At 56.7% G+C, this 14450-nt stretch overlaps 1 protein-coding gene across 1 annotated transcript in view; it reads right to left on the bottom strand.

Annotated features, from left to right (window-relative positions):
* Window positions 1-1204: 1204 nt before the first annotated feature.
* PODN (podocan) overlaps window positions 1205-14450 on the bottom strand; it is a 31283-nt gene continuing 18037 nt past the window's right edge. The window contains exons 5-11 of the mRNA XM_049879273.1: window positions 12893-13002; window positions 11626-11782; window positions 11225-11340; window positions 9969-10626; window positions 6246-6394; window positions 4700-4889; window positions 1205-2215 (exon numbers count right to left, since the gene is read on the bottom strand). Coding sequence (XP_049735230.1) covers window positions 4727-4889; window positions 6246-6394; window positions 9969-10626; window positions 11225-11340; window positions 11626-11782; window positions 12893-13002 — 1353 coding nt within the window. The 3' untranslated portion in view covers window positions 1205-2215; window positions 4700-4726. The remainder of the gene's footprint in view (window positions 2216-4699; window positions 4890-6245; window positions 6395-9968; window positions 10627-11224; window positions 11341-11625; window positions 11783-12892; window positions 13003-14450) is intronic.

Genomic DNA, 14450 nt, shown 5'->3' with positions numbered 1-14450 from the left:
TCTCCTCACCCCTTAGGGCTCCTCCAGGAGGCTTTCAGGGGGCACAGCCTTGGCCACACAGTCTGCTCTGATGGATTTGGGGTAGCAGATACACCACTGGGGTCTGGATAGGTCTAGCACCATGGAGCCCATGAAGACACTGAGACCCAGGGAAGGGATGAGGCTCTCCAAGGTCACTCAGGGAGTCAGCAGACCACCTGCCCCCAGCCTCCCACTCCTGAACTACGTCCATCCTCCTCCCAGGGCTGTGGGGTGGCCAAGACTGCCAGGGAGAAGCTGCTGCCTGCTCTAGTCCTGGGCCTGACCCAGGATCCTCCCTCCCACCATGGCGGTGGGGGCTGTGAGGGTTCATCCTTAGTGCATACTTCCTTTGTTAAGGCCGGATCACCTAGGATCAGTCAGATGCCAAGCTATGGGTCACTCCTACCTTCGTTTAGACTGGCTTCTTCGCCCCTTCCCTGTGCCGCATCTCTTTGAGACATCAAGTCCGCCCCACCACAAGGCAGGAATCTGCTTCTTATCAGGCTTGACAGGAGGCCCATCAGCCCATGCGTACACAACTCCGGTATCGAAGAGTCACTATTCCCTGGGCATCTCAAACCCGTGGGGCCGCTCTGCCTGTCAGGGCTCTTCCATGCTCTGAGCTGGGTGCTGCCTCCCCTAGTCCTAGCACCACCATCGGGGTGCACAGTGGGCATGTGTACTACTTTTTCACTGGGCAGCCCTCTGGAGACCTAGGCCCCCAAGTGGGCTCTGCTCCAGCTCCCAGGCCTACCTCTGGTCCCCTTCCCGCCCTGGCCATCCCCCATGGGACAGACCCCATCGGAAATGCCCCCTCAGTGCAGAGCTGACCCTCCAGGTGGGGCCTGAGCTGCCCAAAGCCGGCAGGTCCTCTGCTTGGATGCTCAGCCTCTGGGGGCACAGTGTGAGCTCACAGATACACTGTGGGGGTCCTGCCCCCACCCCCTGCCGATTCCCTCTGAGCCGGCGGTCCCCACGCACCTCCAGACCTCCTCCTTCCTGCAACTAAGCCCTGTCTCCCTGGGCCTCTGTCTGTGCAACTACTTTTTGGGCCCCAGAACAGAAGACTGCACCGATTCCTGCTTGTCTGAACAGGCAGCCACAGTGCTTGTCTCCTCCCCAGCCCGTCCCATGCAGCCCAGCACCTGGCAGGAAGCACGCACAGACACGGCCTCAGGCTGTGGAGGACAGGGATAATACTTTTATATTAGTTTTTCTGTAACAAGAAAAATCAACTTTGATATTTTTATCATTTTTTTCATAAAAAAGAATAAAAAACAAGGGTACCCAGAACTTTCCCATAGGCCCAAAGAATGAAGACAGTGTCTGGTGTGCTGTGGCTGGGCCCTCCTGCCTCCTCTGGCCCAGTTCCATAGCCTCCCCCTCACTCCTGCACCAAGGCTGCTAGCAGCCCCCTGAGGCTCTCCTGTCTGGCCTTGAGTAGGGCTGGCCCACCGGAGAGGTGCCTTTGGCCCTGCCAGACCATGGCAGGGGAGGGGTGCTCAGCAGAGTGACAGCCCCCAGCAGCTGGGCAGAGGCAGGGCGGGAGGGGCCAGGCAGCAGTCCTGAAGGTTCCCGTCCACAAGAGGAGGAAAAGGAACAAAAGCCAGCTTTTGTGAGTTCCAGAGGGCAGCAGACACCTGGCCACAAAGGGCACGGAGATCACCTTGTGTCTTCTCCAGGCGACGGACGGACAGAGGGACGGGCAGATGGTGAGCTGTCCTGGCCAGTTCTGGCTGCCGGCAAGAGCCGTTGGTGGCACAGGCTGTGGGGGGTGTTTGCACATGACTCTGTGTGTGTCCGCATGTGTGTCCATGGGGGGAGCATGCCTGTATGTGCCAGGGTGGGGTCAGACCCATCCGCCGCCCCCTAGCCCGCATGACTCAGAGGGTGTGATGGTTGTGGCGGGCGTGGGGTGGAGACTGTGACCACGGGGTGGTGGGGGGGTGATGTGCAGCTGGCTGTGTGTGTGGCTGTGCTGAGCGTGTGTGGGTGTGATATGGTGTCTGCATGTGTCTGGCTCTGGGGCATGCTGCAGAGAGAGGCGGGGATGTGAGACCGTGGGCTCAGCCTGTATCTGTCGGGACACCCATGGTACAGCGTGGGTGTGTCAGATGGCGTCTGTGATGGTGGTGGACGGAGAGCTCACAGGCACAAGCATGTGCTGCAGAAAGGAGTCTGGTGGTCCACTGTCCTGCAGAACACATAGGTGGGTCAGCAGCAGGCCACGGCAGACTACCCCACAACCATCCTGGGGGAGGTGGATTAGAGCAGAGGGCAGCCCCTGCTTCAGGAGGCTCTGGGAAGGCCAGGTTACTATGGGTCGGGGGTGGGCTGCCCACAGGGAGGTGCTGGTGGCCAACATTGACAGGAACAGTGTGTATAGGAGGGCCTTTGGGTCCTGAAGGCGGGCCCTGTGCTTCTGGAGCCTCAGCATGGCCCACTGGTCACTCCTTGGGGTCCCTCCCAGGGCCCTGCTCAAATAATCTGACCATGGCCATTGTCCTCCAGTGGGGCAGATTCTCCCCCACCTCATGACCCTGCAGCCCCCTCAAGAGGGCAGTGGCATCCTCACTGATTGTCCAGTCACCTCTTTGCAGACCCCTGGCTCTGGGGGCTCCCCTTTCATACCCCTGGGCTCCAGGACGGGGAGGAGAGGGTACACAATGCTGCCCAGGGCCTTCCCCATGCACCCTCAGGGGACCCTGGCACCCACCTCAGGTCCCTCTCTGCCCCAGGCCCTACTGCAATTCAACATCTTGGCATGACCCATTCTGAAATCTTACCCTTCGATATCCCCCTCTGACCACCCTCCTCTCCTGCTGGCTACTTACCGCCACTGTGTCCATTCTCCAGCATCCCTCTCCAGTGCCTCTGCCCACCAACCCCTCCTGTCTGCATCTCCTTCCCTACCGAGCCTGACCCCAAGGCCCTCAACACCAGCCATTCTCTTGCCAATACACTCAACCTCCTGTCACCTTGCCCTCCTGTCCCATGCACCTGGCCAAACCCCAGCCATGGATGGATCAAACTGTCCACCTTCATGCCCACCCCAGTCTGTTGAGCACCCCTCCCCCACACACTGCATGAAGGGAAGAGAAGGCTGGTGGCTGATGACATGTCCCTCCACCAAACCACTCACCAGCCTGTGACTGCAGCCACTTGTCCTCCATTCCCTGCCACAGGGGAGGAAGCCCTGGTCCTCCTGCCACAGCTAATCCCTCCTACTGTTTCCACAGGACTCTCTCACGCCCAGTTCTCCCCTCTTATGTCTTCAACTCCTTCCTCCCTACTGGCCCCTCCCACCAGCACTGAAACCAGCTCTAGTCCTTAAAAACCGCATACAGAGAAATGAGCCCCTCATGGACACCACACCCCCTCCCACTACCACACTCTCTTTTTTATCACATCACAATTCAACTTTTCGAAAACATTGTCTACACTCCCTGGATCCACTTCCTTTCCAGCCACTCTCTCAGCCCCCATTGCCCTCTTGAAGCTGCTCCCTATGAGGTCACGGTTGACCTTCCTGTGGGTCAGTCTGGCTCCAGGCTCAGCTCCTTCGGCTTCTCAGCAGCACTGGCACAGCTGATTGCCCCACTTCTGAAGAAGCGCGTGCGTGTCTGCGTACTGCGCATGTATGTGTCGCCATGTGTATGTACATATGTGCACATGAGGGCCTGTGTGTGCATGTGCTCATGTACATACATGTTCTGCTCATGTGACTGCCATGGAGTGCATGCGTGTGTGCACATGGTTGCATATGCACACGTGTGGCATTGTGTTCTGCACTTGGGTGCATGTATGCATGTACATGGGTGTGTGTGGGTGCATCTATGTGCACTTGTGTGTTATGCACATGCATGGATGCTTGTGTTGTATATGTGTGCAACGCCCTCTCTCATCAGCTGTCTGCGATTTTCCTGCCTCCTTTCCAAGCTGCTCCATCTCAGCCCCCGCTGCAGGCTCCCCTCTCTGCCCTGGCCTCTCACCCACTCTCCCTGGGCAAACTCATTCCGCCTCCTGCAGCATCAATGACTGTTTCAAGACTAGCAATGCCCAGATCCCCATCTCCAGCCCAGACCTCACTCCTGAGCCCAGATCCACATATCCAGTCACCTCTGGGCAGCTTCTCAATGCCCTCAGGCCCCCCAAACTCAACAATTTGCACGAAACCTTCTCCTCCACCAAGTTCTACCATCCACCCGAATCCCAAGCTAGAAGCCCAGGCCTTGTCCTCTCCCTCACTCCAAGCCCAGCAGGACAACTCTGGCCTCTTGCATCTGCCCCCAAGCCCCTTTCCGTCCATTTGCTTGTCTCCATTGTCATGCTCCACCCCATCCTCTCTGCCTGGAGTACAATGCAAGCCTCTGTCATAGCAGCCCTCACAGCTTATAGTGCCCTGGCATCAGGCGGCCTCTCCATAGGCTTGCTGCTATAACCCCACGCCTCACTCAGCGTCTGGCACATATCAACTGCTCGTATATGTCTGCAGAATAAATGGATGAAGCTGGGAACATCAGCGTCTGGCACACATCAACTGCTGGTATATGCCTGCAGAATAAATGGATGAAGCTGGGAACAGAGGGTGAAGAGTGGCCAGAAAGATCCCAGACTGGGGACAGGAACAGTAAACTGCAGCAAGGAGCAGGGGGTGCCCCCCACACTGATCACCTACCTGGGTCAGATCCATTTCACCATGTCACTATCTCGTTTCATCTTCCTCCTCCTCATCTTCCTCCTTCAAGTGGCCATGGTCTTTCGAAACATCACCAAACTCAAAGTTGCCTTCAATGTCTAAGACCTGCAGGTGCTTCAGCTTCCGAAAGGCACTTTCTACCACAGAGCCCACAGCCAGCTTGTTGAATCTGTGTAACATCCACGCATGGGTCACTGCCAGGAGCCCAACCCTCAGAGTCCCCACCCCTACCACTTCAGGAGGTAAAAGGGGAGGGAAGATGGGACAATAAGTGCAAAAGGCTGGAGGCTGGAAAGCAAGGTGCATCATGGTAAGTGCCAGCTGTTTGGGTTGCTACAGCTGGGAGGGGGCAGTGGCTGACAATGGCTGGTCCTGCTCTTTCTGGCTTCCCCGTCAGTAAGGTGCACAGCCTCCCTCTGTGTCTGCAGGAGTGGTAGGCATGTCAGCCTCCCTCCGCTTACACTCTGGAATTAACCCCAAGGTCTGGGGCTCCTGGCTGGACAGCCTGGAGTCACCTCAGTGCCTGGAGCAGGGTGCACACAGGCCAGCCCGGGGACATGCTCCAGGCCACTAGACTCTTCTGCACCTCAGTGTCCCTGCAGAAGCCTGAGGCACAGGCCACACTCTACCCCAGTGGTGCCAACCCCGGGGGGCCTCCTAGGCCACACAGCCCTGGGAGTGGGCACCCTGCCTCTCTCTGTTCCACCCACTGTCCTCTCTGGTCTAACTCCGATCCTCTCAAAGCAGTTGAGGGGTATTGGAAGGACTCATTCTGGCTCTGCCGTGTGGAAGCTCCTCATTTGCTCGGGGTTCCACCCAATCATTCCAAACCGCCATCCCCAGAGCCCAGCATGGGGCTGAGCATCTGCTGCCCTGGGCCTGAGACGCAGGCGAGGCCCAGCCTGGCTGGCCACAGACACTAGCAGTCACCTGTGCTCTCTGGGCCTCAGCTTTCCCAGCTATAAATTGGGAAGGTGCTCTCTGGAGTCTCTTCCTGCCACAGGATCACCCATAATGCTCACATGCACCACTTTTTAAGGTTTACAAAGCCCTTTTACAAAACTTTGAACTTCCCCAGGCCTGGCCAGGACCGTCCCCACCCCTGAGTTGTTGTTAAATGCTGTTGTGTCAATTCCTAGGTGCCATTGAGTCAATTCCAACTCATGGTAACCCTATGCGTGCATGGTAGAACTGCTCCATAGGATTTTCAAGGCTGTGACCACCAGGCCTGTCTTCTGAGGTGCCTCTGGGTAGGTTTGAACCACCAACCTTTTGGTTGGCAGTTGAGTGATTAACCATTTGTGCCACCAGCACTCCTTCTACCCTTGACAGCTGAGGAAATGGAGGCTCAGTGGGGTCTGCGCCATACCCAGGGTCACACAGCCAGTCAACAGTGAAGTCAGCCTTTAAACACTAGCCTCTACATTTGAGCTCTTCCCAGCACCTTGACTATTCCGCCGGTGATGCGGGGTTCCCTGAGGAGGTGTGCACAAGGCCTGGGGCAGGGGGTGGGGGGAACTCCTACCTGAGAAAGATCCCCTTAAGGTTGGGTGTGGAGTCAAAGGCATTGGCAGGCACAGCGCTAATCTTGTTGTTCTGCAGGTACAGGTACTCGAGCGACTCCGGGAGCCCCTCAGGAATCTCTGTGAGCTGATTCCCAGCTATGTCCAGCAGCTGCAGGGGTGACCAGCAGGCATGAGGACTCAGGGATTCCCACCTGTGCAAAGCACTTAACAGCTTGCGAAGCTCCCAACAACCCCTGGCCTACCTAAATCTCAAGATGACTCTGTGAGGAGGGGGTCTGTAAGTATTCCCATTTTCCAGATGGGGAAACAGGCTCAGAGAGGTGATATAATTTGCCCAAGGTCACACAGCTTATAAGAGGCTAGAATCCAGTAGGTCTGACTCTAAACCCTTGTTCCTAATTAATGTGTACCCCACCCAGCCTCTCCTGTCTTTGGATATAAATTCACAGCTAAGATATTTGGGTGTCACAGTTCTGCCTCTGCCCAGGGATCCTCCAGGCTTTGAAACTCATCCCAAGGGCTCTGAATAAGGTTGAGGTTGGAGGGATCACATGGGTGGGGCTGCTCATCAGAGGAGCTCAGGGCCATGTGGGCAGGGACCACAGCGGGGTGCTTGGGGCAGGGCAGTGAGGGTGTGAGGCCCACAGTGACCCTGGTATGACAGCCAGGACCCAGGTTGGTCAGTCCCAGAGTCACCACGTGCCTAGAGTCCAGGAGCCAGGCAATCAGGGAAATGGGGATGAGTTTCCAGGGAGCAGAACAAGCCTTGCAGCGGGCAGGACACCTGGATGGTGCACCAGGCTCTGTTGCCCACTTCACGGACCTTCCAGCTGTCAGTACCCCACACACACACCTGTGCGGCCATGGGGCAGACTCCAGGCTCCCTAAGACCTCTTCCACACCCTGGCAGGCTGAGTTCAGGGTCAGGAAACAGGGGCCATGAACCCAGAGAGTCGGGTGGGTCGGTGTCAGAATCCAAGGGGCGCTCAGGATTCACTTCCCCTGGGAAGGTCCCCTGTCACCAACCTTGCCCAGAGGGCTCCTGCGTCCAGCTGTGTTCCCACAGCACTCAGGGCCCCCACACCACTATATTAGCAGTTCTGCATTCATTCCAAACCTCCACGAGACCCACCAAGACAGGCTTTCACCCTCAGGAAGCCGGCTGCTGGGGGAGATAGATGAAAATCTGAGCATGACAACCCAGTGGCACTGGGCTGTGATGAGGGAGCCTGGGGTCGGGGAAACCTAGCTCGGGGGGGGGGGGGGCAGGGAAAGCTTCCCAGGTGAAGAGACACCTGAGTAGATGGCTAGGGGGCTAGAGGCAGGGGCTCAGAAGCAGAGGGAGTGGTGCCTGTAGAAAGATCCAGCAGTGTGAGGAAGCACCCTCTGCCCACCAGACACCCTTATCCCTGGCCCAGCTCACCCAGGCCCAGGGAGGTGGTTAACCCATCTCCATTGTTGGGGGAAGGGGGATCCCCAGAGGAGGTGACACTGAGCTGAGTGCTAAGTATAAGGTCCAAGAGGGGCATGACTGTCTATCTCTCCTGTTCCTGCTGGGTTCTCAGTTCTAGAGCTGTGTCTAGCACAAGGCAGGAGCCCAGGACAGGGGCATGGAATGAGCCAGTGAGTAGGCATCGCCAGTGAAGAAGGAGGGGCCAGTATGAGCAAGGACCAGTGCGTCTGGGAAACTGTAAGAAGCTCACTGGTTGGGAACAGGGGCAGGGTTGAAGGCAGGGCAAGGACTCTGGCCTGTGTTCTAAAGACAACGGGGAGCCATGAAGGGTTTGGTGCAGTAACTTGAGATGGACATGTGCTTTTCAAAATAGCTCTGATTGCATATGGCATGCAGGAGTGGGGAGCTCCTAGGAGTGGGGAGCTCCTAGGAGTGGGGAGCTCCTAGGAGTGGGGAGCTCCTAGGAAGCTGTGGTCCAGGCAAGAAGTAGAGGTGGCCAAGCCTCAGGATAGAGAGGAGTGGACGATTGAGAGATGTGATGGTAGCAGTGACAGGGTTTGGTGATGACAGGCTGCTCGAGGAGGGAGGTGGCATGGGAGAGGGGGGAATCTCAAGGACAGCTCCCAGGTTTCCCATGGGTACCTGGGTGATCATCATCTCTTTCCACAAGTTAGAAAATCCAGCAGGAGGAGCAGATGTGGAGAAGACAATGGGGTTTGGGGCCCCTTGAGAATGGGCAGGAGTCTCCGGGTGGTACAAGTAGTTAATGTGCTCAGCTGTTTACCAAAAGGTTGGATGCTCAAGTCCACCCACAGGTGCCTCAGAAGAAAACCCTGGTGATCTACTTCCCAAAAAGTCAGCCATTGAAAACCCTCTGGAGACAGTTCTACTGACATACATGGGGTCGCCGTGAGTCGCCATGACTCGGTGGCAACTGGTTACTGGAGAATGGGCAGAGGTGGTTGGATACTGGTGTCCGGCATTCAGTGGGAAGGTAGGAGTGAACGAATGAGGCTAAGCCAGCTGCTCCTGCAGGTCCGTCCCAGCAATGGGCTCCGGCCTCAAAGCTATGGCCTCCCTCCCCACCCTTCTCCCCACCCTCCATCAGACATCCCCAAACCTGCCAGCTCCCCTGCTCCACGTGCTCCTTCAATCGCCCCTCCAGCATTCACTTTGAGTCTACCATCTGGAGGGCACGGGGTCCAACGAGAACACAACACTATAATCCCTGCCCTTGTTCTAGTGGGAGAGGCAGGCAACAAACCAATAGATGACCTAATGCCTGAGAGGGATGAAAAAAACAAAGCAGAGGAAGATGAGGGAAGGGGGCCCCAAGGAGGTGACCTTTGAGCAGACTCCCAAGGAGGTAGTAGGAGGAAGAGCTCTGAAGACAGCTGGGGGAAGAGGGGACAGCCATGTACAAGTCCTGAGGTAGCCATGCCCTGGGGGCCCCTTATCATGGGTCTGGTGGTGGAGGCTGGGCACTGGGGCTGCTGTAGGGCAGTAAAGGGGGCTGGGGCAGACCACCACCAGGGCAGGTCCTCACAGCTCCAACCCTGATCTGCAGCACCACGGCCCTCCCTCCCAGGTTTCTCTGGTGAAAGTGTCCACATTGATTGAGTTGGGTGGTTTCACTTTTAACCAGAAGAGGCTTGGTTCATATGCCCAGACATTCCTGTCCGCCTCTGACCATAACCACGACATCCACACCCTCTGATCACACCCAGAATGCCTGGAATTGAACCTCCCACCTCTAGCCCTCTGCAGACTGGTGAGGTTGGCCCATCTACACGGGCCATGCTCCTTGCAAGGTTCAGCCTTCTCCAAGAACCCATTCCTGCAACTGCAGGTGGGTGAACTTGACATTCCTGTGCCATCTGAACTGCCCCCCAGTCCTCCTGAACCACAGCCCTGCCACCTCCACCTTTACCCCCAGCCCTCCTCAAGGAGGTGATGAGCTCAGCCTGGCCATGCTGGCTATATTCTGCTCTTAGCCCTGTCCTGCCAGGCCCTTCACCTTTGTACCTGAAGGTGGTCTGGACTGACCCAGACAAGGCCAGCCATAACCCCTGCATGGCTCAGCATCTCCCTACCCTCAGGCCCCCTAGGTATCAGCTGGTACTTCCAGGTGAATGAGCTCCACCTGACCATACCCCCTGAATGACCCAGTCCTTTGCCCCTTCCCTCTTCCAGCAGATGGGTGGGCTCAAGGCAGACATACCTGTAGTACCCTGCACGCATATGGCCCACTCCCTTCCCATCTTCATACCTGCAGGCCTGCAAGGTCTGCCCAGGCACGGGGAACCAGGGCCCGGCTGCGCAGCCGGTTGCCTGTGAGGTAGAGCTCACACAGCTTGGCCATGCCAGACAGCGCCCCTCGTGCGAGGGCGACCAGCTCATTGCGCTTGACCTTCAGCACCTGCACGTTGCGGGGCAAGCCGGGCGGCAGCATGTGCAGCCGGTTGCCGGACAGATCTAGAGAGCGCAGGAGACGCAGCTTGCGGAAGGCGTCACGGTGCACCTGCCGGCTGGTGATGCGGTTGTAGCTGAGGTTGAGCTCCTCCAGGAAGTAGGTGGTGGCGAAGTCATCGCGGCCGATGCCCGTGATCTGGTTGTGCAGGATCATGAGGGTGCGCACGCGGCGGGGCAGGCCGCGGGGCACGCGATCCAGCGCGTTGTTGTACAGGTGCACCGTGTGCAGCTTCTTGAGGCCCTGGAAGGCCAGCGGGTGGATGCCGTGCGCCTCCAGCTGGTTGCTGTGCAGAAGCAGGTACTCGAGGCTGCGGATGGGGGTAAGTATGTCTGCGTCCACCCTCCGGATGACGTTCTTCTCCAGGTGCAGCAGCACCAGGCTTCGGGGCAGCCCCGCTGGGACGCGCGACAGGTTGTTGCTGGACAGATCCAGGTACTCCAGGCTGGAAAGTTTCCTGAGGGAGGGAGGGAATTAGGACCGTTGGCAGGAGCCCACATTGCACCTGTTTCCACCATTATTCCCAATGGAGGTAGCACAGGAACTGCCTTCCTTAATTCATCCCAGCTCTGCCATTCACTGACTGGGAGGCGGGGCGGGGGGGGGAGGGGGACGGGGGGGCAGGGAACCTCTCTGAGCCTGTGTTTTCTCATTGGGTTGATTCAATGATATATTGTTTTAGGATGATTCTAGCACAGTTTTTGGCACATAGGAGTTTGTCTGAAGACCGATTATTTAACTAAGACCTTCCCCGGATCCTAAAAAATAAAAATATATTTGCTTTCCATAAGAAATCTTGAGTTCGTATTTCATACCAAGAGGCCAGTCTCTGCAAATGCTTCATTTTTTGGAAACCTGACAGGCTTTACCTACACACATCACCTGTCCTTGGGGACAGAAATGTCAACCCAAGCAAAATCCTCAGACTTCCTTCTCCAGGGAAACTTGCCAGGGGCAGGTGGGCGAAGGATATGTGTGAGGGCCTGGCTGGGGGTGGTCTAGGAGGAGCTTCCCAAGGCGCCACAGCCACACTGAGAGCCCAGGTGGGAGCTCACCAGAAGGTCTCATTGTCCAAGCCCTCATCAGTCAGGTAGTTGTTCTGCAGGTGCAGCTCACGCAGGTTGCTCAGCTCACTGAAGGCACCTGGTGGGATCTTCTCCAGCTTATTGTTCTGCAGGGTGGGGAGGAAACTTGAGGGAGAGCTGAGAGGCAAGGGCAACCCACAGGATGAGGAGTGGAAAGGAGTCTGGAGGAGCTTGGGGAGGGCATCCAGGCCTGGAGCATGTCAGGTATGGTGTTGATGGGCCCATACACAATCCGCACTGAAGGCCAGGTACCCAGGCTTTGGCCAGCTTCTCCCCAGTGGGTTCTACCCTCTGGTGTCTGCCCACATGGGCCTGAGCTCTTCCCCCACTGCGGATCCCTGGCTGTGAGGTCTTCTCTGTCACCTTCCCACCTTGAGGTGCAGCTTGTAGAGGGCGGGCGGCAGGTGTTTCGGCACATGGCGCAGGAAGTTGCTGGACAGGATGAGGATCTCGACGTTGCTGGAGCCATTGAACATGTTGTCTGGCAGCCCGGCATCCGCCAGCTTGTTATTGTGCAGGTAGACAGACCTGGGGAGGAGGTGCAGGCTTAAACCCCCGCCTGGGCTCCACCCAGCCCTGTGCCAGTTCATCTAGTGAGCCTCCAAACCATTGCTCAAGCCAGATTTGGAGCCCAGGGTACCCTCCTCTGCCCCTCCAATCCCCAGAGTGCAGAGTTAGCAGAGCCTCAGACTCCTCCCTACACAGCTGAGGGGACCAAGGTCTAAAGAGCCAGTGACCCACCGGAGGTCCCCCAGCAAGTTAGTGGTAGAAACAGGATTCACACCAAGCTTCCCTGACTCCCAGTCTGTCCTCTTCCACATCCTTTAAAGTTCTCTTCTTCCCTGCCCATCCCAGCCCTGAAGTCCTTGCCTCCCTCTCAGCTCTCAACTCCCTGCATATCAATACCATACAGCCTGGCTCTGAGTCCTGTGGGACCTCCTGAAGACAGAGCTTGTCCCTACCCACCTCTGTGTCCCTGATGCCCAGCACAGGGCCTGGCCCAGAGGAGGTGATATCTCATTCATTAAACTGACTGTAAGAGCTACTATGTGCCAGGGCTCTTCAAGACTCTGCGGATATAGCAATGGACACAACCAGGAAGACCCCTGCTCTCCTGGAGCTGACCTACCAGAAAGGGAGAAGACAAGGAACAAGATAAACACACAGAAGATAGAGCTTGGTCCTGCCGTGTGGCCCTCTTGGGCCTCAGCCTTCTCATCTGTGGGATGAGAACGTGCACAGTGACCCTGGCTCCTCGGGGGATGGGGAGAGCAGAGTGGAATGACAGATTCAGGGACAGAAGCAGTACCATGTTGTCTAGGCCAACCTCCTTCCAGGAGAGAGACTCCATGGCAGCCTCTCCCCCAGGGTCAAGAAAGATGGGAAACCTGCTGACCGAGCTCTCTGCAATTTCTGCAGCTAACACCCTCTGTCCTCACGCCCTCATACTCTGGTCTTAGCTCAGGCATCACCTCCTCAGGGACTCTTCTGGGTTTCAATCCACCACAGCTCTAAGCATGAGCACGCCTCCCACTACACAGCAAGTCCCTCCTCCAGGGCCTCTGGGTCCTCTCTGTGCCTCCGCCATGGGCCCTGGCCCCCAACCTGAGCCCTGGGCCACCCCGTTTGACCTCTGACCTCAAGTTTGGCTTCTGGCCAAAGGTGAGCCCATAGATCTTGGTGAGATAGTTGGCAGCAAAGTCCACGCTGATCAGGGTGTTCGGCAGGAATCGGGGTGCCAAGGTCAGCTGAAAAAAGAAGAGTCAGAGGGACAAAGAGGGGCAGAGGCTGGCTCCGGGCCCCATGGGCTTCCCAACACTTGTCTGGACCTTTCAGTTTGTCTCCTTCCAGCACCCAGAGCCATCTTCCTAAAACAGAACCCTGTCCCACTCCCTTGGAAAAAAAAGAGCAAAACCTGATTGTTCCCACAGTTCTTGGCTTGGCATTCAAAGCCCTTCTGGACCTGTCCCCTGTTCCCGTCTGTCCTTCTGGCCTCTTCCCTCATTGCTCCCCTACACGGGCCTTCTGTCCAGTCACAGTGAGCCATCCACATATACCACAGTGTCCACCCATCATTCATGTAGTCACTGAGTGCTATAACACTCTAGGCACACGTCCAAGTACTGAGCATATCTTGAGGAACAAGACAGAAGTTCCTGCCTCCTCCAAAGCTTACACCTTGGTTGAGAAGACAATGCATAAAGAATAAAAAGATCTGACAGTGATAACTGCTGTGCAGGGAATTGAAACAGGCCGAATACAGAGAATGACTGAGTTGGGTGGCCAGGGATGTGACATTTAAGCCATCATGGCACCATAAATGGCAGGAAGGAAACACCAAAGATGAGAGGGAAGAGCATTCCACACAGCAGCAACTACGGGCACAGACCCCCAAGTGGGCAAGTCCGGGGAGCCTGGGGCGGCTGGAGCAGAGTGGGAGGGAGGGAGTGGAGGAGAAGGGTTAGGTAAGGCCAGATCCCACAGGGCCTCATGGACCATGGACAGAAATATGGATTTCATTCTGAATGGCAGGGGGAGCCACTGGAGGGTTTTAATCAGGAAGGTAGGAGAAGAGAATGAATTTTGGATGGTCATTTGGAGTCCCTAGGTGGTGCAAATGGTTAGTGTTCTCGGCTACTAACTGAAAGGTTGGCAGTTCAAGTGCCCCAGAGGCTCCTCAGGAGAAAGGCCTGGTGACCTACTTCTAAAAAATCAGCCGTTGAAAACCCTATGGAGCACAGTTCTACTCTGACACACATGGGAAAGCCATGAGTTGGAGTCAACTCCATGACAACTGGTTATGACCAGGCCGGGAGAGGCTTGCTGTGGGACTGGAGGGTGTGGGGAGGGCACACGATCCAGAAGCACTCCCAGATTTTTTACGTGGACTGATGGTGCCACAGGTGGTTGGTGATGCCATTTACAGAAGTGGGGAGACTGCAGGAAGATTGGGTTTGGGGGCTCTCAGGAGAGATGTCAAGTAGGCAGGTAGATCTCTGAATCTCAAGTCCTGACGAGTGGGAAGGGCTGAAGACTGACATTTGGACATGCCCATGATGTAGAGACGGGACTTCAAGCCCAGAGGGAGGATGGGTCGCCTCAGGCGAGGTTGGAGGGAGAAGGGGCCAACACAGAGCCCTGAGCCACATCAGATATTTTGAGGTTGAGTGCCTTTGTGCCTTCACTCCTGCTGCCC

The sequence above is a fragment of the Elephas maximus genome, chromosome 3, assembly GCF_024166365.1.
Source record: "Elephas maximus indicus isolate mEleMax1 chromosome 3, mEleMax1 primary haplotype, whole genome shotgun sequence".
NCBI lineage: Eukaryota > Metazoa > Chordata > Mammalia > Proboscidea > Elephantidae > Elephas > Elephas maximus.
Note: the sequence above shows the minus strand (reverse complement) of the source record. Positions and strands in the feature narration are given on the sequence as shown.